Source organism: Felis catus, chromosome F2 (genome assembly GCF_018350175.1).
Source record: "Felis catus isolate Fca126 chromosome F2, F.catus_Fca126_mat1.0, whole genome shotgun sequence".
Classification (NCBI taxonomy): domain Eukaryota; kingdom Metazoa; phylum Chordata; class Mammalia; order Carnivora; family Felidae; genus Felis; species Felis catus.
In genome coordinates, this window is record NC_058385.1 from 17,682,425 (window position 1) to 17,707,208 (window position 24,784).

The window sequence follows — 24,784 nt, forward strand, 5'->3', positions numbered from 1 at the left end:
GAGCATGAGGGACTTTTAGTGTGTGTAAAATCATGGAGGGAGGTGTAAGCCATATGGCACACATGGAGAATACAGCAGTTTGGTCTGGCCTGATAATGCCTAACCAAGATGGCAACAGAAGTATCCGTCAGAACATATGTGGGATGTTGTATGGAGTGCTAAGGGGTTTGACTTTATTCCCATGGATACCAAACAGGCTAATTACTGGAGTAGACAAAGATGTTAGAACATTGTCCTGAATCTCACCCTCTGAGACTCTGATTTAGTAGGTCTGTAGTAGATAACAAATGGGAATGCATGTACTACTTTAAGTAAGGGAATGATATATGTCATAAGTAGGAGAATGGCCATATATGTCTTGCATAATATTCTCTAAGGCAGTGGTGTGGAGATCAGTGTATTTTAGAGGTTGAGCAAGACCTCAAACTTGGAAACAAGTTAAAATGGTTTTGCAGAAGTCCAGCTGTGAGACTTTGAGGACTTAAAGGCAGCGACATTAACAACTGACAATGGGTGACAAGTTCAAGACATACTTAAGAGACACAAATAGTGGTATTTACTAACTGTGTATGTGGGGTAGGTATCAGTGACGACTTTCAAGTTTCTTGTGAGATTTATAGAGTAGTCGGTTGAAAATAGGTTGGGCTAAGGAAGGCGCTCTGCACTGGTTTTGTAGTTTTGGAAGCCATTACCATTGTTGCTTCTTAGATTAGTACAGTAGTCTAGGATGAGTTTGGGGAAAGCAAAGAATAGAGGATGGAAAACTAGGGAATTAAATATTTAAGAAGCAGAGAAAGCAAGCAGAAAGCAACCGTGGCAATATCAGTTGCTACTGGGCAAGTAAAATAAGGGCATGAAATACCCATTAACTGTCACTTGGGGATCACTGGTGACTTTGGGGAGAGCTGTGTTAGTGGAGTAATGGGGTATAGAAGCAAAGGCAGTAGCCGTATGGTGAGGAGTGAATGGGCATGAAGAAGTAGATACCCACATTGCATCTCTTCTTCTTGAAAGTGGGATGGCTATGGAGGGAAGTCGAGAAGGGCTAGTAGTTAGTGATGAAGGAGGAGGTAAGAATTTTTTTAAGAAGGAAGATTTATTTTTTATTTTTTTTAATGTTTATTTATTTTTGACAGACTAAGCATGAGCGGGGGAGGGGCAGAGAGAGAGAGCAAGGCACAGAATCCAACATGGGGCTCAAACCCATGAACTGTGAGATTATGACCTGAGCTGAAGTCGGATGCCCAGGCGCCACAAGAAGGAAGAAATTTTTTTTTTTTAATTTTTTATTTATTTTTGGGACAGAGAGAGACAGAGCATGAACGGGGGAGGGGCAGAGAGAGAGGGAGACACAGAATCGGAAACAGGCTCCAGACTCCAAGCCATCAGCCCGGAGCCTGACGCGGGGCTTGAACTCACCGACCACGAGATTGTGACCTGGCTGAAGTCGGACGCTTAACCGACTGCGCCACCCAGGCGCTCCAAGAAGGAAGAGATTTTTAAGCATAGGCTTAGGCAAGAGAGTGATGGGAGGAGGTGGGAGTCACTTAACTGGATAAGACAGGTGAAGGGATTGTTTTTGGATAGAGCAAAGACTGTCCCATTGTGATAAGAAAAATACATGTAGGTAAGAGTATAGATAGGATACTGGGAAGTCTGGGTTTTTTTTACATATAGTTACTTAAAAAAATTATTCTTTTCAAGCTTCTGAGTAGGGAAGACATACTAAGTGTATCTTTGTTATGATTATTAAACAGGAAAGTTCCGTGTCCAGGGCACAGTCTCCTCCAGTACCTGCCAGGAGAAATCAGCTCCGTGCAGAAGGTAGAGTTAACTATGAAGTCTGTAATCTAGAATATTTCCCTTAAACTTCTGTTTTGAAATAATTATACACTCATAGAATGTTGCCAAAGAGTATAGTGAGGTCTTGTGTACCCTTACTGCAGCTTCCCTCCGTGGTAATATCTTACATAGTACGATAGCCAGGAAATTAACATTGTTGTTCTACAGACCTCTATCGGGGCTCACAGTTTGAACATGAAGTAATTATGTGTGTTTGTATTTTTGTGTGGCTCTGTGCATTTGTATTATGTAAAACTTGTGTGACTACTATACAGTCAGGGTGTAGAACTGTGGCATGACCTCAGAGGAACGCTCTTGCGCTGCCCCTTCATAGTTGCACTTTCCCCACCCCAAGAATATTTCTTGACTTTTGAAATTCCTGTATTATTAGAAATGTGTGTGGGGCCTTACTGGTGTTCATGAATGTGATCTGTGTATATATAAAAAACATAAAAATTAACTTTTCATAAAACTGTCTCTCTGAGCATTTTGTGATGTCAGGTTATATTAAATGCTTAATCTTCTGTTCTTATACCTGTCTTATTTTTTACTTTTTGTGAATTTTCAGAGGAGAAAAAAAATGTAATAATGGAGTTATCAGAAATGAGGAAACAGCTTCGTAGTGAAGAGCGGCGTCTACAAGGGCGGTTGCTACATATGGACAGTGATGATGAAATTCATATAAGGTAAGTTTTGAATTGTGTTTTTTATTTGTTAATATCTTTTGTGTTCAGGAAAAGGAATCGTACATTAATCAGAACCTATCCAGTAATTCTACAGTTTTGGAACAGGATTAATTAATCTTTATTGTAAAGTCACATTTATTAGAATGAATAGTATGCATGCTTGAGAAAAGTTTTTAACAGAGTGTTGGTGAAATTATACGACTGAAATAGCCTTTTCCCCCAAAAGAAATCTAGCTAAACAGTTATATCTTAGTGGAAGCACTCAGTACAACTAATCCCAAGTAATATATGATTTATTGAGCCTGTATTTGTAGTGTGTGGTAGGTTTTCTTTTTCTTTCCTTCTTCTTTTTTTTTTTTTTTTTTTTGATGGGGGCAAAATAGCTCTTTCTTTAACCAATATGCTTTTAGATTCACATTCTTGAATTTTATGATGACATTGCCTTCATAAAACATTTATCCACACCTGTTGAACCCATTCATTGTGAAAATACGGGATATTTAATGAATATTTAACCTAATATAAAACATTTAAATTTTTTTTTTTAATTTTTTTTTTTCAACATTTTATATTTATTTTTGGGACAGAGAGAGACAAAGCATGAACGGGGGAGGGGCAGAGAGAGAGGGAGACACAGAATCGGAAACAGGCTCCAGGCTCCGAGCCATCAGCCCAGAGCCTGATGCGGGGCTCGAACTCACGGACCGCGAGATCGTGACCTGGCTGAAGTCGGACGCTTAACCGACTGCGCCACCCAGGCGCCCCCTAAAACATTTAAATTGAATGTTTTAACTGTCTTTCCCTTCTGCCGATAATATATTTATGGCAGTGATGATGGTGGTGGTTGTGTTGACAGAGATACTGGGATGGGGGAGTTAGAAAGAAGTAGTTCCTTCTTGAAGGAAAACCAGAAATAATAGCCCTAACCTTGAAATGTTTAATAGGATTAGATTTAGTGAAATTTAAGTTTTGGGATTACACCATTCTTCCAGCTCTATCTTAGAATGGATTGTTTGTCTCACCACATAAATCGATGAATGAAAAATAATTGACTCATTTTTTGACCTTATGTACACAAGGCAAATGGGTGCAGAAGTTGCTTTGTAAAAACAGATCTAAGTGGTAGGGAAGTCCACATTAGAAAAGAGGTAGTTGAAACAAGACCAGAAGAAGACATAAACTAGGCAATTAAGAAAACAATCTCTTTACTTTCCCTTTCTTAGTCTTCTACAAAATCAGGCACAGAAATTTAGTCCTTTAGGGGAAAATGATACAGGAATTGAAGACTTCAGAGTTGGAATAATCATTTTAAAGCTATTTTTTGCATTTTACATTAAAAATGTATTTTTTTAAATATTTTCTAGCCAAGTAACTTACTACCAAATATTTCTGATCATTTTTGCCAAAAGGACTCCTGTATTTTTTAAAGCAGTATTCTTCAAACTGCAGATTGTAGTCTGTTAGTAGGAAGTAAAGTCAATATAGTGGGTAACTGCCACAGTTTTATTAAAGGGTGTTTATTTTTTAACAAATTATTTGTTTTGGCATAATTTTAAAGAAAAGTTGCAAACATAGTACAGAATTCCCATATGCCCCTCAGTTTTCCTAATTGTTAACATCTTACTAGAGTAGAGTTTTCCCAATTGTTAACATCATACTAGAGTATGACTGTCACTAAAAAGCTGATATTGGAACATTACTACTATGTCCCAGACTTTTTGGATTTCTCTAGTTTTTCTGTTAATGTTCTCTTTCTATTCCAGGATGTAATCAATATATACAGTACCACATTACATTTAGTTGTCGTGTCTCCTAATCCCCTCTGGTCTGAAACAATTTCTCATTCTTGTTTTCATGACTAACAGTCTAGAGGGGTATTAACTTCTGGAATCCTGTAGAATGTCACTTAATCTGAGTTTGTCTGAAGTTTATTCATGATTAGACTGGTGTTACGGGTTTTTGGAAAGAATAGCACAGGGCAGGTGGTCTTCTCATCACATCACATTGCATCGCATCGCATCATGGGGGTACATGGCATCTACTTGATATCCCTGGGGATGGGAACCTTGATCATTTGGTTAAAGTAGAATTTGCCAAGTTTCTCTGCTGCAGTTAGTATTCTTAGGACACTAATCAATAAATCTGGCACACTTGCAAGAATGGGTAGGAGGTGGGATTAAGCTCCATCTCCTGGAGAGGGGGTGGGTTATCTATATATATTATTCAGAATTGTAAATGGTAAAATAATAAAATTTAAAATAAAAAATAAAAACTGTAGGAAAGATTTGTCCCTTCTCTTCCCTTTATTCAATCATTTATTTATATCACTTTTGTTTCATGTATATTTATTTTGTACTTTGAGTTATAATCCATTTTCCATTCTTTGTGGGCACTTCTTTACTTTCTGGTATTATAAGACACTCCAGGATCCTCTTGTACTTCCCCTACCTCAGCCCTAAAATCAGCCATTTCTCCAAGGAGCCATGATTCCTCTTGGAGAATGGTATTTAGAAACCAAGCTCTGGATGCTGGTTGTGCTTGCTGCTACTGGGTCTCATTGCTTCTGGGCAGATGGACAGTGGACAGAGCTAGAGAATTTAATATATATATGTGTGCTAAGTCATATTAGCATATATCTGTCATTGTTCCCGGGTCTGTCAGTTTGTATATTTGTTCAGTTCCTACTGACATTCATGATTCTAATCCAGTATGTAGTAGGATTTTTACGTAGCATCTTTTTTTTAATTTTTAAATTGTTTAATGTTTATTTTTGTGAGAGAGAGAGCGCGCGAGAGAGCGCGTACGCGCATGAGTGGGGGAGGGGCAGAGAGAGAGGGAGATACAGAATGTGAAGCAGGCTCCAGGCTCTGAGCTGTCAGCATAGAGCCCGACATCAGACTCGAACTCACAAACTGAGATCATGACCTGAAGTCAGGCGCTTAACCCACTGAGCCACCCAGGTGCCCTTATAGCATCCTAACCTCTGAGCATGTTCTGGTGAAGTAAACACAGTGAGGAAGTTTTGTGATGTAGAATGGCTAGATAATGATGTATTAACCCAAGGTGGTGATTTTCTTTTATAGTAGATTAATTACTTCTAAGTAATTGAGAGGTCAGTATAGTTTTTCTGTATTTACTTTTATGATGTTATAACTGTCTTAACTATTGCAGCATTCTGTATTCAGACATGCATATTTAATTCAATATAATAGGTTATTGGCATTTTATTTTCTTTTTTTCATTCATAAATTGAATGCTGTACTCTCTTTTAGCAAACCAATATAAGAAAGAGAAACCAGGCAACTCTTCAGTTTTCTCATTTGTAAATGGTAATGATAATTTCTACCCCAAGATACTTTAGTGAAGAATAAATAAATGTATGTATTTGAAACTGCCTTGTAAATTCTACATGCTAACTTAAGTTAGAGAATATATGTTAGAATTGCCATCATTGAGCAAGATTTGGTTAATACATTTACTTTGGTATAATCTTTAACATGTATTGTAGTCAGAGACATCCCAGAGTTGATTCTTTATTCTGATTTTATAAACTGTCACAAAAAGAATCTCTTGTTAATTCACATTATTGAGCTCTTACTATATGTTAGGCACAAAACAAACATTAGCTAGCTCACATGCAAAGAAGATTTAACAACCTAATTCCTAACTTAGCATTTTATTTAACTCTTAGCATTAATGGAAACTAGATAGGAGTCAAATTTAATGGCCTCCTGTAAGCCTTTTTACCATTTGTTTTGCATTTTAATGAATCCTGTCACCCTGGGTGGCTCACTATTTAGAGGTCTGTCTCAGCCTTGACAAGATAGTTTTGTGGCCCCAGTGACTCCTCATCCTCACCCTGAAGTAGTATTGCCTGTTGGGATCCAAGCTGTTCCCATCTAGGTGCTGAGGGAAGATTTAGTGAACAAAGAAATGAAGGCAGGAACGGGACCAAGTCTCTGACAGTTGTAGATTAAAGTTCCATTTTCAAAAAGAATACTAAATAATATAGGCCTATCTGGTGCTATGGGAAGCAGCAGGGGATACCTGGTTTTTCTTTTCAGGGCTAAAGACACTGTCCCCCATCCCTGTCCTCTTCTTAGTCACTTCCCCAAAGCCCTAGCAGGAAACTCGCTTACTAAGCCACCTGCTTATTATGTTAACTTCCTAGGTACCACGGGATTAGAGCATTAATTAACTAATTAGGTATTGAATTCCCTGAAAGCCCACTGTAAAATTAGTGTTGGAAACTGTGGGTAGTACCCGTTATATTGGGCAGCATATTAATACCACATTTCTCTGTATAATTTTTATTTTAGGCTGAGGGGAAGATAACATTTTTTAATTACCTAATATGTATCAGATACAATGCTGGGTACATTACAGTGTGTAATTTCACTTAATTAAAAGGAATAGACATCATCTACATCTTACAGATGATAAAATCAGGGTCAGACTGCCAGTAAATAGCAGAGCTGGTCTTTGAATCTTGGTCTTGCTGACCTTAATGGCTGTGATCTCTCTACTGTGTGGAACATTGTAAGGTAAAGCTAAGTCATTTTACTCTTCTAATAAGGTACTTTGCATTGGAATATCTTGAAAGATTATAGTAACCTTTACTGTATTTTTTAATACAAGAGCTTGAAAAAGCAGATATTAGAGTAAATTTTTATAATATATTGTGATGTCAGATGCCACATTTCTTGTACAGGAAGTTAAATGTGAACTCTAATTTTCTTTTCCTTAAAACACATTTATCAAAATTTGTCATTTATCTGTAGGAAAAGAGAAAAGAATCCCATGGATATATTTGACATGGCTAGACATCGGTTGCAAGCTCCTGTCAGAAGACAGTCACCTAAGGGCTTAGATGCTACTACTTTTCAGAATATTCATGACTTCAATGAGTTGAAAGACAGAGGTGAGTAGAATGCTGCTGTTTTAAAGATACAGCCTGTGTTCTACCCATATTCAAGTATTTATTTGTATCCTTTTTCTAAAGTAGTTTCATTTATAATACATATTTTAAACGATGATGAGTAAACTTCCGTATACTCTAGTTCTTCAGTATCCGAACGAAGCTTTAGTGTATCTCTAACAGCATAGAGCTGTTAAAGCCTGTCAGGAGTGGATTCGATCAGGTAGAATGAGAAGAGTGTCATTAATGAAAGGTGGACAGAGCAAGATGAGCTGAGGAAAGAAACTGGGAAGGAACAGCCAGAGTGACTGGAGGAAAAGCAGGAGAATGTGGTATCCTGAAAGCTAAGTGAAGAGTGTGTCAAGGAGAAGGGATCATGTAAGATGAATATTGCAAAGTGTCAGTTGGATGAGATGTCACTGGTGACCTCAATTAGATCTTTTTTGGTGAAATTATGGCATCAGAAACCAATTAACTTTGCAATTAGGATTGACTAGGAGGCAAAGTGTTGAAGGCAACCCTTGGAGGAAGTTTGGCCAGGAAGGAAGGGGAGGAGCAAAGGGTCCAGGTCTGGGGAACTTGTTAGGATGCTAATGTGAAGGGCTGTTACTGGGGAAGAGGTGTGAGATACAGAAGAGAGAGAGAATGATGAGAGCAGGGTCCCTGAGGAGGCAGGAGGAAATAGAGGATTTTTGAAGGAAGAAAGTAGAGAATATTTGATAAAGCACTTAGAAGGAGGAGAGAAAGCTTAGTAGGGAAATAGATTGCCAAGATACACAGTGGCTTGGGAGATGGAAAATGTGTAGAGAAGCCAAAACGTGTGTTATATGTGACTTTCCTTTTGGACCATTTAATAGAGCAGGTATTGGAGTCAAGGGGGCAGAGATGGATGTGTGATCATATGATCTATACCAGAATTTAACTTTTCTTCTTTTTACTTTTTTGTAAATGTTTGTTTATTTGTGAGAGAGAGCAAGAGAGCATGAGTGGGGGAGGGGCAGAGAGAGAGGGTCTTCATTTTAAGAGTAAGAGCTATTATTGAGAGTTTTGAAAATACAGATAAAGAAAGAGGGAAAAATCACCTTACTCAAACCACCTAAATATAAACACCATTCTTATTTCAAGTCTTCTTTCTGAGCCTAATTAAAGCAAAAAGGGTAAAAATAAGATCTAAGTGTTAATTTTTCCTTTTGTTTTTTATTTATACTTACAAGTGTCATCATTTACATATACTGTAGCTTTTTAATTCTACTATTTGTTGATAATTTACTGTATGCAGGAATTGTATTAAGCCCAGTGGGTCTCGGGGCACCTTGGTGCCTGTCAGTGGAGTATCCAACTTTTGCTCAGGTCGTGATCTCACGGTTCATGGGTTAGAGCCCCAGCACAGAACCTGCTTTGGATTCTGTGTCTCCCTCTCTTTCTGCCCCTCCTCTGCTTGCATGTAGGTAAGCTCTCTCTCTCTCTCTCTCAAAAATAAACATTAAAAAATATTATTGGTGTGCCTGGGTGTTTCAGTCAGTTAAGTGTCTTACTTAGGCTCAGGTCATGATCTCACGGTTGGTGAGTTCAAGCCCTGCATCAAGCTCTGTGCTGACAGCTCAGAGTCTGGAGCCTGCTTCAGATTCTGTGTCCCCCTCTCTTTCTGCCCCTCCACCTGCTTGTGCTCTCTCTCTGTCTCTCAAAAATAAATAAATGTTTGGAAAAAAACAAGCCAGTGCATCTCAAGAATTTGGTCAGGGGATCTGTGAGGTCAAAACTGTTTTTATTCAGGGCACATGGGTGGTTCAGTTGGTTAAGTGTCCAACTTCGGCTCAGGTCATGATCTCACGGCTCATGAATTCAAGCCTTGTGTTGAGCTCTGTGCTGACAGCTCGGAGCCTGGAACCTGCTTCAGATTCTGTCTCCCTCTCTCTGCCCCTCCGCCACTTGCACTCTCTCTCTCTCTCTTTCAAATATAAATAAACATTAAAAAAAACCTTTTTATGATAAATTAAGACATTATTTGTCTTTTTTATTTTTATTCTCACGTGTGTATACAGGTTTTCTGGAGGTTACACAGCATCTGATAACTTCATTGCTCTGATGCTAATACTACAGTGTGTTTGTGTGTTCTTATTTAAAAATTTTTTTTTTAGTTTAATTTCTAATAAAGTTTGTGTATGTGAGAGACTTAGATAAAAGCTCTTAGGGGTCCTCAAAGATCATGAGATCATGAGAACAAAAAAGGTTTACACCACAAATTGAGCCACTCATTTTCCCTATGTTATTTCCACATTGAGTCCTTGTTCATCATGTGACTCAGTTGTTGATATCTCTTGTTTTTACAGAGAGGAAACAGAGTCTGAAAGTGGCAAAGTCAGGGTCTATCCAATCCAAGTTCATGTGTCCAGTCTCTTCTGTTAACTTTGTCCTTAATCATTTTCTAATTCTTAGGTATTCAACATAGTTCCCATTTTTTATGTTATACTATTACATTATTTTGATAATTTTGGTAACTTCTGATCATAAAGCTTTTTATATATTTAGGATCTATTATTTAAATTCTATCCCAGAAGTGTAATTAGTAGATCAAAGGGAATAATAGTTTCAGGGCTTTTTAATGTATGTAGTATATTTTTGTTCTCAACATTTAAGAATTAAGGTTTAACATTTTCATTCTGATCAATTGATATTCTTGAATTGTGGCATAGGGGAATTCTTAGACTGTCATTTCCTCCACTAATGACATCTCTCTCCTAAAGTTCCAGCCAGTCTACATTTGTCTTGCTTTTTGCATGATACTTGCAAGGGTTAAAATTTTAATTGGCCAGTAACATTATATTTTCATTTTTTCAGTATATTTTAGGGATTGGCTGTGATTACAGTGTTTCATGGCTGCCTGAGTTATAGCCATGTGACTGACTGCTTGGACATAGTTGCCTAGCTATGTGTTTGGGGTTAGGGGTATCTTCGGGAGTGGGATGGTAGGAGAATGCCTAATAAGTTAGTGCTTGTTCTGGTGAGGGTTTCCTTATAATGTTGGTAAGTTTGTGAAAGGGCATCTATTTAAAGAATATTAATTTCATGTTCTTTAGTTTTATGATAATTTTAGTATCTTTTGACTTTAGTGAAATTTTATTATTTATATTCTTTGATTTTGAAATTAGGTTATTCATATGTTTATAGTGAAGTTTAATAAAATTTCCTTTGGAAACAAGATTGAACTTAGCTGTATATTTTTGTACTAGATTCAGAAACACGAATTGATCTGAAATTTATGTACCCGGATCCTCCAAGAGATCACCACACCTTAGAGATTCAGCAGCAAGCCCTGCTAAGAGAACAGCAGAAGAAACTGAATAGAATAAAGATGCAGGAAGGTGCTGAAGGTAAGAAATAATCATTACTATCTCAAATCGTATCAGTGAGTTGTTTTTTGTTGTTGTCATTGGCTTTTTTTCTCTCTCTGGTATTGATTTCAGTTCCAGGCAATTTCCCTCCACTGGCGGCTCTATGCTCACATGGCTCTTGTGGCGTATAGTCCCAGAAAAATACAGGTCCCAGGGAGGGCTCTGATTGGTGTGGCTGAGGTATGTTATCCACGTATGAGAAGGGCCCAGCTATTCACTGTAATGAGGAAGATTGAGCACCTTGGCTAGGTCAGGTGACATCTGCAGCAAGAAGTAGGAACCAAGGGAAGGAATGCTGGGGCATTTCTTTATCATGCGTGTCTGCCAGGTTTTGATATGACATAAAGTTTGTACAGCACCAGACTGGGCTGTGAACATGTTTTTGTATAATCAGCCAGTCAGCAGATACTTACTAAGTGACTACCGTAAGCACAAATACACATATCCAGGGGATGTGGTGATGAAGGAAATAATGCTGCTGCTCTCTAGGAGCTTATACTTTGGGGGAGACATTAGCTGCTAAATAAGCATTAAGTGTGATGAATGCTGCAAAGGAGAAATCTAGGATCCCTTGGGAGTGTGGAACTAGGGGTGGGGGAGCATCTGGTAGCAGAGTGGAGCAGCTGTCTCAGTATCTGTGCTCCCTGTTGATCCAGTGACCCTCACACATATTTCACCAGCTTTGCCAGCCTTCAGGCCACTGAGAGTGGCCATAGAAAATGACTTGTACAAACGCAATAGTCTGGTAACAAGAATGAGAAGACATGGTCCTACCAGTTATTTTTAGGAAAATTTAAGACCCTAACTTGGCAGGTTGATCTGGCCTGCAGGATCTGAGGAACCTTTTTTTGACCATGAGACAGTATCACAGGAGTAAAGGGTATACCACTTTAGGCCTAGGTCAAGACTTTGATAAAGATTGATATAGGGAAAGTCTTTCCTCTATCTTGTACAGAATTTTTCACAATGGTCTCATAGATCACCCTCTGACGGCAGAGTAACTCAAATTCTATGATAAATACTAGGCATGCCATCAGAGAAGAGAAAAGCAAATACATTGTTCAACCTTTACAAGCATTTTGGTGGAATTTTCGCTTAGGAATTCCAGCTGATGATCTGATCTGGTGTGATCTTGGCAAATTAGGCTGATTAACCCAAAAATAGTCCCCAGGTAGATTCAGATGTATTTTTGCACTGTGGGTATCCATTTTCCATAGCAACCATCTGCCACCTTCCAACAAACAGTATGATGACTTAATTCATAAAAATATGGTTTAACTACAAAACAGTCACAAACATGGTATAAAATATTCTAAGAGCCTGGATGGCTCACTTGGTTAAGTATCTGGTTCTTGGATTTTCGGCTCAGGTCATGATCTCATGGTTTGTGAGGGCAAGCCCTGCGCCGGGCTCCGTACTGATAGCATGGGACCTGCTTGGTAATCTCTCTTTCTCCCTCTCTCTTTCTCTGCCCCTACCCTGCTCTCTCCCTCTCTTTCTCAAAATAAATATTAAAAAAAAATTCTAAGAAGGAATACAGGCTGTCATTCATTGGTAGAGTATTTATTCCCAATGGCAGGTTCTAAAGGACAAAATGCACTATTCAGAGGAACACATAGGAACACTGGTCAGATCAAAGAGGGACCTTTGGTATACATGATCCAGAATATTTGCCCCTGGAACCAGATACCTAGAGCTGAACTAGCCTCCTTCAGTTCATGTGAGGGGCCTGTGTTTAACTCCACTCAGCAAATTTCTACACAGATTGTGGAAGTATGAAAGAAGATGGTGAAGAATTCTGCATTATTTTCTCTTTCTGTAGGCATCAGTTTCAAGTTCACAGTGATTTTACTGTTTCTATTCGTTAATGTGAATGGAAGAATTTTATTCAATTAAAATGGATGCTTAGTTATATTTATTAATAAGTAATATCTTAACATTGTAAAATGTGATAGTTGAAAAAGAATTTCTAATAGAGCACTAGCTAGTTACAAAAGATATTCTAAAAATTTTTTTTTAATTTATTTTAGAAAATGTTTTTAATGTTCATATATTTTTGAGAGAGAGAGAGAACATGCTAGCTGGGGAAGGGCAGAGAGAGACAGAATCTGAAGCAGGCTCCAGGCTCCGAGCTGTCAGCACAGAGTCTGACGCAGGGCCCGAACTCATGCCAAGATGTGAGATAATGACCTGAGCTCAAGTCAGATGCTCAACTAACTGAGCCACCCAGGTGCCCCTAAAATTTTTTATTTTAAAATGTTTTCTAACTTTTTTTCTTCATTAACTGTAGTTGACTTGGATGCTATCCCAAGTGCTAAAGTACGGGACCACAGAATGGTAAGAAACCACTTATTTTTTTACCACAATTTTTCAGGTTAGTTTTTGGGGGATAAAAAATTTTTAGAAATATGGTGAGTAATCCAATTTTGAATATTGAATTAAGAAAGAATTTAAATATTGTCTCATCCATGTAGTGGGTAGTAGAAATATATTAGTATAATACATAGAAAATATATTGTTATACAAAGTATATTGTGGCATTGGATCTAGGCTCTTCAAGTTGGTCTGTTTTTAATTGTGTGACTTCAGGCAAGATATTTAATCTTTCTGTGCCTTAGCTTCCTGATCTGTAAAATAGGATAGTATTACCTCTGAGGGTGGCTATAAGTAAATTATTATTTGCAAGGCACTTAGAGATAGGCCTGTCACGTAATTTCTATATAAATGTTGATTAAATAAATGAAAAATAGTTGGGGTTGTTGTGGGGATTAAGTGAGATAATGTATTAAAAAAGCCTTTAGCATAGAGCCTGGCCCATAATAAGTGCAGCGTGTTTGCTGTCAGTATGAGCAGCAGTGGAAGTAGTTTATTATATAAACATTGGTGAGGCCTATTAAGAAAGAAAGCAAGGTAAGGGTGTTACTCTTATCGTGAGGAGGTGAAATCTGTGCAGAGACTGAATAAAGGGAAGGAATGAGGGGCCCCTGGGCAGCTCAGTTTGTTAAGCATCTGACTCTGGATTGTGGCTCAGGTTCCTGAGATGAAGCCCTGCATTGGGCTCTGTGCTGACAGTGTGGAGCCTGCTTGGGATCCTCTTTCTCCCTCTCTCTCTCTCCGCCCCTTATGCATGTGTGTACATGTATTCTCTCTCTCAAGTAAACACTTAAGAGAAGGGATGAGCTGCTTTCATGCAACAAATATGTATTGAATACTTACTGTGGAGCAGATAGACGGTGCTAGGTGCTGGGGGCATAGGAATGAAGAAAAATCCCTGCCCTCTGAGGGCTAGCTTTCTGTTAAGAGGGAGAGACAATAAATAAATATATAGTATGTTAGATTGTGGGGCTCTGGAGAAAATAATAGCCTGGAAAGGTGCTGGGTGTCCTGGGGTAAGAGAGTTTACAATGTTGGGGGGCACCTGGGTGGCTCAGTTAGGTGTCCAACTTTGGCTCAGGTCATGATCTCGTGGTTCATGAGTTCAAGCTCCACGTCAGGCTCTGTGCCGACAGCTCGGAGGCTGGAGTCTGCTTCAAATTCTGTGTCTCCCTCTCTCTGCCCCTCCCCTGCTCACGTTCTCTCTCTCGTCTCTCTCTCTCTAGTCTCTCTCAAAAATAAATAAAACATTAAAATAAAAAGAGGGTTTATAATGTGAAATACAGTGGGCATGAAAGGCCTCATGGAGGAGGTAATATTCAAATAAGGACATCAAGGAGGTGGCTGTGTGAATTAGCAGGGGACACATCTGGAGGAAGCAGCTTCTAGGCAGTGGCCCTGGGCAAGAGTAGGCTTGGTGCATACAGGAAGCAGTGACCAGGCTGGGGAGGCTGGAGAACCATGAGCAGAGTGGGTAGAGAGGTGATGGGCTGGACTGCAGAGCCTCCAAACCCATCACAGGGTTTTGCCTTTTACATTGTGCACGTGTTGAGAAGCTTCCAGAGTTTTAGAGCAGAGTAGTGACACATGGCTACTGCTATAATCTAAGTGATTTAGCCTGGGGTAGGAGTAGTGGAAATGGTCAGAAGTGGCCGAATTTATGTATGTATGTATGTATGTATGTATGTATGTATGTATGTTTATTTAGAGAGAGAGAGCGCGCATGCATGCAGAGGAGGAGCAGAGAGGGAGAGAGAGAGAATCCTAAGCAGTCTCCTTGCTGTTAGTGCAGAGGCTGACGTGGGGTTCCAGCTTACAAACCATGAGATCATGACCTGAGCTGAAATTAAGAGTTGGACACTTAACCAACTGAGCCATCCAGGCACCCCAGAAGTGTTTGGATTTATTTTGAAAGGAGACCTGAAAGGATTTTGACATATTGGTTGTAGAGTATGGGGAATCAAAGATGGAGTCAAGGGTTCTGGTTGGGAGTTGACGTTTATAGCAGTAGGAAAGCAGAAGAAACACATTTGTGGGGGGAGAGATTTAGGAACTTAGTTTTAGACATGGTAAGTTTTGAGATGCCTATTAGACAAACAGTTGGAACTGGCAAGTAACAGATAAGTTCAGGGGAAAAGATTGGGGTTGGAAAGAAATTTAATCTTCACACACATGAATGGCAGAAACAGTATTGCCCCCATTTTCAGATTATAAAGATAAGGCTCAGGTAGGCTGTTTTAGTAGCCCAGGGTTCCAGTTGGTAGCTGTTGGTACTTAGTTTTGAACTGATAATGATGTTGCTAATAGCTACCATTTACAGCGTGACCACTGCTTACCTGTTCCAGATACTTGACATTTATTTCTCTAAAGTTCACAAGGTGTGCTTACCCCTATTTGACATATGAGGAAACTGCTAGCACATGGCCACGCAGTCAGTAAACTGCAAAGCCCAGATCTGAAACCAAGGTGGTCTCGAGCTCCTCTTTGTCCCCGTACCACACCTATTCCTGAAGATTCTGTAGGTCGGTAGGTTTCTCTGTGTGTGGCAGCCACCTTTCTCAGTGAAAAGATACCGAAATTTAACAGCTGGGATTTTGATTAAAATCCTGGATTAGTGGGGCACCTGGGTGGCTCAGTCAGTTAAGCGGCCGACTTCAGCTCAGATCATGAACTTGCAGTCCGTGAGTTTGAGCCCCACGTCAGGCTCTGTGCTGCTAGCTCAGAGCCCAGAGCCTGCTTTGGATTCTGTGTCTCCCCCTCTCTCTGCTCCTCCCCGCTCATGCTCTCTCTCTCAGAAATAAAGAAATTAAAAAAAAAAAAATTAAAAAACCCCCTGGATTAGTAACACTGTATTTTGCTGAGTAGAAACTTAGCATAAGCCAACAGTTTATCATGGCTGTTACCAAAAAGCTAATAAATTTTGGGCTCCTCATCTTCCTAGAGACTGGATTATATAGGAAACACAAATGAAAGTGGGGCAGGTTGTCATGGAGAAGATAGAGCTTGGGTGGACTTGGATCACTTTTCAGTTATGTGAAGGACTGTGATGAAGAACAGAGAGGTGTGGCGATAAGTATGCCATGCTAGGGACACCTGCTCCAGACCATTTGGTAAATATTAGATGCTGTTATTTTCATGCTAAAAAGCAAAAGCAGAATCAATAGGTGTTAAAAAGGAAAGTTAAATGCAGTATATGGAAGAATTGAGTGAAAGAGAAGAACTTTGTGATAATCAATGCTGTGTATCAGTGGAATGTATTTAGAAATTAATGGATAATAGCTCTTTGGTGGTGCATTCTAGCACATCCTAAAAATCTGGTGGGGAGGTGGTGTCAGGTGACTTTAGGCTCCTTCTAGCATCTAAGGTGATATTATTCTCTGTATGTAAATCTGTTAATCCCTTATTTGAGAGCTCATTACAAGCCCAGTCATAGTGTTATTTTGTTTCCTACTCTTCTGTTCTCTCTACATCTGTGCTATACCTGTGTGACAACTGCTGTCACACAGGGCTTTCCTTGTCTGGGGGCGTGCTCCTCTCTGTCCCCCATGGCACTGTGATCCACTCCACAGCAGGAAGTCTTACTCATCTTTGTTCCTGGCATGGAGGAAATAGTGTGCTACACAGATTTATTGAAAGAATGAGTGAGTCTTGGCGGTGTTTAAAGACCTTTTAATTTTAATTGTGAACCTCAGTAGACACCCCCTTTCCTGGGGTACACCTCTGGGTGGCTCAGTCGGTTAAGCATCCAGCTGTCAATTTTGGCTTGATTCTTGATCTGGATTCTCTTTCCCCCTCTCCCCAACTCATGTGCATGCTCAATCTCTCAAAAATAAATAAACTTAAAAAAAATTATAAAAAAGGGCCTTTCTTGTATTTGGGGGGCATTGGAATGTGGTGTAGGAAGGAAGCAGCCATCCTTTTTTGCTAATTTTGGGAACAGTGTGGAGACATGTGCCTCTTGGTACAAGTTTGTTATTTTTCCATACAATACTAATAAAAGTTGTTAATGTATGATTCTTTTAGCTTAGAGAGCACGCTGATGATTTTTTGAAAACTTCATTACTGGAATCTGATAGTGCTTTTATTGGTGAGTATATTTATTTTACGGATCTAGTTATTTAAATCTTAAACATTATATTTAAGTACTTTTTTCCATATTTACAAAATCACTACTTTACTCTTTGTTTTCCAAGGTGGTAAAAAGTGAATATTCTATTTTACTAACTTAATAATTATCAAATTAATCTTAAAAACTCTAATCTTCAAAACTTTATAACTAAAATGAACTTTAGAAGTCATAGAAATGGTTCTCACAAATCCCTGTACATGAATTTTCATAACAGCTTTACTTCTAATAGCCAAAGCTGGACTCAGCTCAGATTTCCTTCAACAGGTGAGTAGTTAAACTGCAGTACCTCCATACTATGGACTGCTACTAAGAGATCAGTATCAAGTGTATTTTATCAGTATCAATATCCTGGGTGTGAGACTATTGCTCTTGTTTTGCAAAACAGTACCACTGGGAGGAACTGGGCAAAGTGTATAAAGGACCTCTACCATTTCTTAAAACTGTATGTGAATCTTTCAATTTTAAAAAGTCCTAAGAGTATATACTTAGTATTTTTTTAAGTTTGTTTTGTTTTATGAAAACGACTATAAAACTCTTAATGAAATAAAATAGAAATATCTATTTCATGGATTGGGAAACTCAGTATGGTTTAAGACCGTGGTTCTTCCCAACTTGATCTACAAATTCAGTGCAATCCCAGTCAAAATTTATGGATATCAACAAACTGATTCTAAAGTTTATATGGAGGGGCAAAAGACCCAGAATAGCCAGCACCATATGGAAAGAGGACAAAGATGAGGACTGACACTGCCTGACCTCAAGACTTACTATAAAGTTACAGTAATCAAGAAGGGATGGTATTGGTAAAAGAATATACAGATAGATCATTTGAACGGAATAGAGTCTAGAAATAGACCTAAACAAGTATAGTCAACTGAAAAGAGCAAAGGTAGTTGCAATGGATAAAAGATGGTCTTTTCAATAAATGCTGCAGAACAACTGGACATCTACATGCAAAAAAATGAATCTAGACACAGACCTTACACCCTTCACAAAAATCAACTCAAAATGGACCATAGACCCAAATGTAAAATGTAAAGTTATAAAACTCCTAGAAGATAGTAGAGGAGAAAACCTAGAAGAACTTGGGTATAATGATGACTTTTAGATACAACACCAGGCATAAGCCATGAGAGAGAGAAATTGGATAAACTAGACTTCATTAAATACTAATGCTCTGTGAAAGACCATCGCAAGAGAATGAGAAGACAAGCCCAGACTAGGAGAAAATACTTGGCAAAAGACTTATCTGATAAAGGACTGTTAGCCAAAATGTACAAAGAATTCTGAAAACTCAACAATAAGAAAGAATTAAAAGATGGGTGAAAGATACAAACAGACATTTCACTAAAGACTTACAGATGCCAAATAGGCCCTTGAAAATATGTCTTTAGGGAAATGTAAATTAACGAGATACAACTATTAGAATGGTCAAAATCCACAGGAACTCTCACTCACAGCTGATGGGAATGTAAAATGGTACAGCCACTTTGGGTGTTTCTTAGGAAACCAAACATACTCCTTACCTTTCAATGCAGCACTTATATTCCTTAGTATTTACCCAAAGGAGTTGAAACTTGTGTCCATACAAAAATCCTCACCAAGATACTTACAGCAGTTTTATCAGTAATTGCCAAGACCAGGAAGCAAACAAGATGGCTTTCAGAAGGTAAATGGATAAATATACTCTGGTACGTCCAGACAATGCAATATTAGTGCTAAAAAGGAATGTGTATGAAACCATGGAAAGACAGAGGATCCTTGAATGCTTACCAGTGAAAAAAGCCAATCTGAATAGGCTACATACTGTATGATTCCAACTATATGACCATCTGGAAAATACAAAACTATGGAGGCAGTAAAGAAATCAACAGTTGCCAAGGGTTACAGTAGAGGGAGGAATGAATAGGTGGTACACCGAAGAGTTTTAGGGCAATGAAGCTGTTCTGTAGGATACTGTCATTGTGGATACAGGTCAAAACCTATGTAATGTACAACATCAAGAGTGAAGCCTAATGTAAATTCTGGATATTGGGTGATAATGTATCAGTGCAGGCTCATTGATTTCAACAAATATACCATTCTGGTGGAGGTTGTTGATAGGTAAGCTATGTGTGTGTGGACAGGGGTATATAGGAATTCTCTATTTTCTACTCCATTTTACTGAACTTAAAGTTCTTGTAAAAAAATAGTATATATATTTTAAATAAAGCAAATGAATTAGTGGTGGGGGTATATATAGAAGTCAGAAAACTTTATTTTTTTTTATTAAAAATTTTTTAATGTTTATTTTTGAGAGAGAGTGTGAGTGAGGGAGGAACCGGGGATGGGGGGGGGGGGGAGGGACACAGAATCTGAAGCAGGTTCCAGGCTCTGAGCTGTCAGCACAGAGCCCAATGTGGGGCTCGAACTCACGATCCATGAGATCGTGACCTGAGCTGAAGTTGGATGCTTATCTGACTGTGCCACCCAGGTGCCCCGAGGTCAGAAAACTTTATTTTTGGAGTTTTAGAAAACCACATCTTATTAAATAAAATGTAGCTATTGCTGCCTTAAAAAAAGAACAACAACAACAACAACAAAAAACCCAGTACATTTTAAATATCAGAAATTTGAGTATCACTTATAGGGATAAATGATAGTATCGTATCAATGTTAAATTTCCTGAATGTGATGGTGGAATTGTAGGCTTAATGTAGGAGACAGTCCTTGTTCTTAGATAGTATGTGCTCAAGTATGTGGGGATGAAGTGTCATGATACCTGCAACTTACTGGTTCAGCAAAAACCAGCAACAACACCCTCCCCCCTCAAATAGAAATGAGGAAAAATAAGAAATGGTGATTTTAGGTATTTGTTATATTTACAACTTTCCTTCAGGTTTTAATTTTTTTTTTTTTTTTTAATAAGGAGTTGGGGAGGGGCGCCTGGGTGGCTCCGTTGGTTAAATGTCCGACTTCGGCTCAGGTCGTGATCTCCCAGTTTGCGGGTTCGAGCCCCGCATCAGGCTCTGAGCTGATGGCTCGGAGCCTGGAGCCTGTCTCAGATTCTGTGTCTCCCTCTCTCTCTGCCCCTCCCCTGCTCGTGCTCTGTCTCTCTCTCTCAAAAATAAATAAACATGAAAAAAAAAATAAGGAGTTGGGGAAAAAATTCTAAATGTTATGAACTATTTCCCTCCATGGTCACTAGAAAGACTAATTAAAAATACAATACCAAGTGTTGGTGAGGATATGAAGAAACTAGAACCTTCTTACTATGTGAAATGGTAGAACCACTTCTGAAAATGGTTTGGCAGTTACTCAGAATGCTAAACATTAAGTTCCATGTAATATCCAGCACTTAACTCCTAGGAATATACCCCCAAAGAAATGAAAATGTATGGCCACAAAGACACGCACATGAATGTTCATAGCAGCATTAATAATCACCAACTAGAAACAGTTCAAATGTCTATCAGCTGGTAAATGCATAGATAAAATGTGACGTATCCATATGATGGAGCAGTTATTCAGCAAGAATGAATTGATACATGGTACAATGTAGAAGAACCTCAAACACATTATGCTAAGTGGAAGACACAAAATATTACATTGTATAATTCCATTTATATGGAATCTCAGGAAAGGTAAATCTCCTGAGATTGAAAGCAGATTAATGTTTACACGGGGCTGGGCAGGTGGGAGTTGTGATTGCCTGCAAGCAAAGGGAACTTTAAGGTGACAGCCATGTTCTAAAACTGGGTGGTAGTGATGACTGCACAATTCTAGAAAAGTTATTGAACTATGTACATTTATGGTAGCTGAATTTTATTATATGTAAATAATATCTTAAAGCTATTAAAAAAAGAGAGTCTTGGTTTAGCTCTGAGTAAAAAGATGTGAAATGGTGCATGTTTAAGACTTCTTTTTGTGTGGTCCTCCTAGGTGCTTATGGTGAAACATATCCTGCCATTGAAGATGACCCCCTCCCTCCACAGTCACAGCTGCCCTCTGCAAGGGAGCGCAGGAGGAACAAATTGAAAGGACTGGACTTTGTATGTATGAAATGTCTTTCATTTTTTTCGCTTTTCAATTTAGGAGTGAGACGTGTGGTCCAGTAAAGAATGAGCACTTGTTCTGGAAGAGATAGCCCTAGGTCTGTATGTAGGCTTTGCCACCAAATAGTTGGCTGACCTTAGGTCATTGAACTCTGGTACCTTGGCTTCTTTGAGGTAGTAGTTTTCTGTCTCTTCGTGTGAATACAAGTCTAGTAGTGCTGGCACAGAATGTTCAGTAATGTTCATTCCACACCCTAATCTTCCTCTTTCTCCTTTGCGGAGTATTTAGATTTCAGAGAATGTACAAGAAGCAACTGATAAACATTTATTGAAAAATCTGCTGTATCTTTTTAGGCATGTACTGTATAGGTTTCTTCTATTTTGGTCACATAACTTGCCCAAGGTCACATTAGACAGGAAGACTGATATTCAGCCCATATTCTTCTCATAGGATGTTTGTAAATGTTTTTACAGTGTAGCTAGTAAAAAGCCTTTGTGACATGTTGAGATATGTACTTTGTTGAGTAGACAACTTTGGGCAGTTTCTTAAATTTGTTTCCCCAGCAACCGTTAATTTACTCTCTGTTTCTATAGAGTTGCCTTTTCTGGATACACAGAAATGAGATACGGTCATTTATGACTTCTTTTTTCTTTGAAGTTTCAGCATGTCAGTACTTGCCTCCTTTTTATTGTTGAATATTTATTTGTATGGATATTCCATTTTTTTTTCATTTATCCAACATTTGATGGACATTTGTGTTTTTTCCATTTTTTGTCTGTTAGGAATACTGCTTTTAAAAAATTTGTGTTCGGTTTTTAAAAAAAATTTTTAAGCTTATTTAGAAAGAGAGCGAGCGAGCAAACAGGGGAGAGGCAAAGAGAGAGAAACCAAAACAGGCTCCACGAGGTTAGCACAGAGCCCAACATGGGGGCTTGAACCCACAAACTGTGAGATAATGACCTGAGCCGAAAGCAAGAGTCAGACACTCACTTGACTGAGCCACTCAGGTGCCCCATGTGTACAAGTTTTTTAATGCTTTTGTATTCTGTTGCATAAACACCTAGGAATTGAATTGTTGGGTTATAGAGTTCACTGTGGCCAACATTTTGAGGAACTGCCAGACTGTTTTCCAAAGTGGCTATACCATTTTATACTCCTAGCAGCAGTATATGAAGGGAAGCCAGGTGTTCGGTATCAGGGCCACCACTTGTTACCGTCTCTTTTATTATAGTCATCCTAGTGAGTGTGATGAAGCAATATATCATTGTGGGTTTGATTTGTATTTCCCTAAGATGTTCAGTATATTTTCATGTGCTTCTTAGCCATTGGTGTATCTTTGAAAATATGTCTATGCAAATCCTTTGTCCATTTTCTAATCAGGTTGTCTGTTGTTTTGTAAGTTCTTTATATGTCTAGACACAAGTCCTTTACTAGATATATGATCTGCAGATTTTTCTTTAATTTTGTGGCTTTTTTTTACTTTCTTGATGGTATCTATTAAAATAGAGAAGCTTTTAATCTTGACGAGGTCCAATTTAGCAGTCTTCTATTGCTTGTACTTTTGGTATTTTATCTAAGAAACCATTACCTAACCCAGTTATCATGAAAATTACTTCTGTGTTTTCTTCTAAGGAATTTTACAGCTTTTGCATTTTTGTTTTTTAAATTTATTTACTTTGAGAGAGAGACAGTGTGAGTGGGGGAGGGGCAAAGAGAGAGGGAGAGATCAAATCCCAAACAGACTCAGCACTACCAGCACAGAGCCCGATATGGGGCTCGAAACCAAGAGCCAGATGCTTAACCTACTGAGCCACCCAGGCATCCCTATAGCTTTTGCTCTTAAATTTAAGTCAGTGATCCACTCTGTTAACTTTTGCAATTGATGTGAGGTTTGGGTTCCAAATTCATTTTTTTGTATGTGAACAATCCAGTTGTTCCAATATTTGTTGGCTCTTTTCTCCATAAAGGTAAAGGTTTATTCCCAGAACTCTCATATCTATTCCATTGATCTGTAGGTCTGTCTTTATGCCATTACCACTGTGTCTTGATTACTGTAGCTCAACTGATTCTTACCCTGTTACTTCAATTTTTACCTTTTGGGTCTTGCAATTCCCCGCTTTCACCCCAGCCTGATGGCATTTAAATATAATCACAAATGCTATACCTTCATCTGAGCCTGCATGAATATAAAAACCAGGAGTTAGAATATAAATGCTACAGCTTTCCATTTGTTTTATTTTGTTCATCACACTGTACACTTATTAGGGGCAAGAGTATTTTTAGATTCACTGATTTATTAACATTTTATGTTAACTAATGATTGTTTCTGAAATTCTATTTTCTAATTACAGGATAATGGTCATCCTAATGTACCACCAGATAGTCTCTCTTTGAAATCTGTGTCCAGTATAAATATCGATCAGCTTAGAACGAGAAATGAAGAACGGATGCGAAGACTGAATGAATTTCAGAATAAACCGATTAATACAGGTAAATGGCCAAGCTTAATAGACTATATACATAGCACATTCTGTAAGAACTGAAACCTGTTTCCGTGGGAGTTTTCACTGATGGCTGGGGTCAGGGGATAGAGGAAGGAATTCTGAAACCCCTTTGAATTGTAAGGACTAGAACCACAGATACCATCCAGGAAAACCTCGACTTAGGATCAATTTTGCATCAGATTCTTTCTACCAGAGAGGGTACTTTTTTTTTTTTAGTGGATTCTAAACAGATGAAGTTTTTACTAAATGTATCTAGGCTTTGCTTTCACCAGGGAAAATGTATTAGTTTCATTATCTCACCTCCCTTATTGAAGTTAGAGATTGTTAGAAATTAACTTCACAATTTTTTTTTTTTTTTTTTTTTTTACTTTTTTTGCTTGCCTTTTGATGCCATAGAGCAAAATAGCCTCAGGTTAGTATTTCTTTTTAGAAGCCAGTGTTTCCATTAGGAGCTTCACTGTCTCATCGCTTTGGTGATCAGTAAGTTAAAGCGTGTTCACCAAGCACAGGCAGGCAGGATGGTTCCTTAGGCAGCTACTGACCTCCCTCTATTAGTTTTAGCAAATAGCAGAGTGGTCTTTTGGGACAATTCCTGTTAGTCTGTAAACCTACATCCAATAATTTTCTAATAGCAATTTTCCTACCTTTAACACTTTATTAAAACTACACTCATACAGTTGGCAGCAGTCCAGGTGATATAAATTGATGGAGCCATACTTTTCATATCATACCTGAAAAAATGTGGATCAGTGGGAAAACAGTTCTTTTAATGTGTACCGAGGATTACCTATTCCTCAATTTCTTTTAGAACCAGTAAGGAGAATATTTAATAGGAATATATTTAAATAATCGAGAGAAAATAGAGCATCTGAAGAATCTCTTTCAGAAGGTTTTCAGCTTCTAAA

The 24,784-nt window shown here is 38.4% G+C and overlaps 1 protein-coding gene across 10 annotated transcripts in view; it reads left to right on the top strand.

The window, feature by feature from the left end:
- The window catches only part of CSPP1 (centrosome and spindle pole associated protein 1), a 161,330-nt gene that overhangs the window by 135,029 nt on the left and 1,517 nt on the right, over positions 1–24,784 (top strand). For 9 of the 10 annotated variants that reach the window (XM_006943251.4, XM_011291367.3, XM_019822740.2 and 6 more), the window contains 8 exons: positions 1,758–1,824; positions 2,411–2,528; positions 7,310–7,449; positions 10,677–10,817; positions 13,129–13,175; positions 17,235–17,298; positions 21,262–21,371; positions 23,727–23,865. In XM_006943251.4, the coding sequence (XP_006943313.3) occupies positions 1,758–1,824; positions 2,411–2,528; positions 7,310–7,449; positions 10,677–10,817; positions 13,129–13,175; positions 17,235–17,298; positions 21,262–21,371; positions 23,727–23,865 (826 nt within the window). Of the gene's footprint in view, positions 1–1,757; positions 1,825–2,410; positions 2,529–7,309; positions 7,450–10,676; positions 10,818–13,128; positions 13,176–17,234; positions 17,299–21,261; positions 21,372–23,726; positions 23,866–24,784 lie in introns of those variants that run through there. The other variant, XR_891324.3, reaches the window with a different exon arrangement.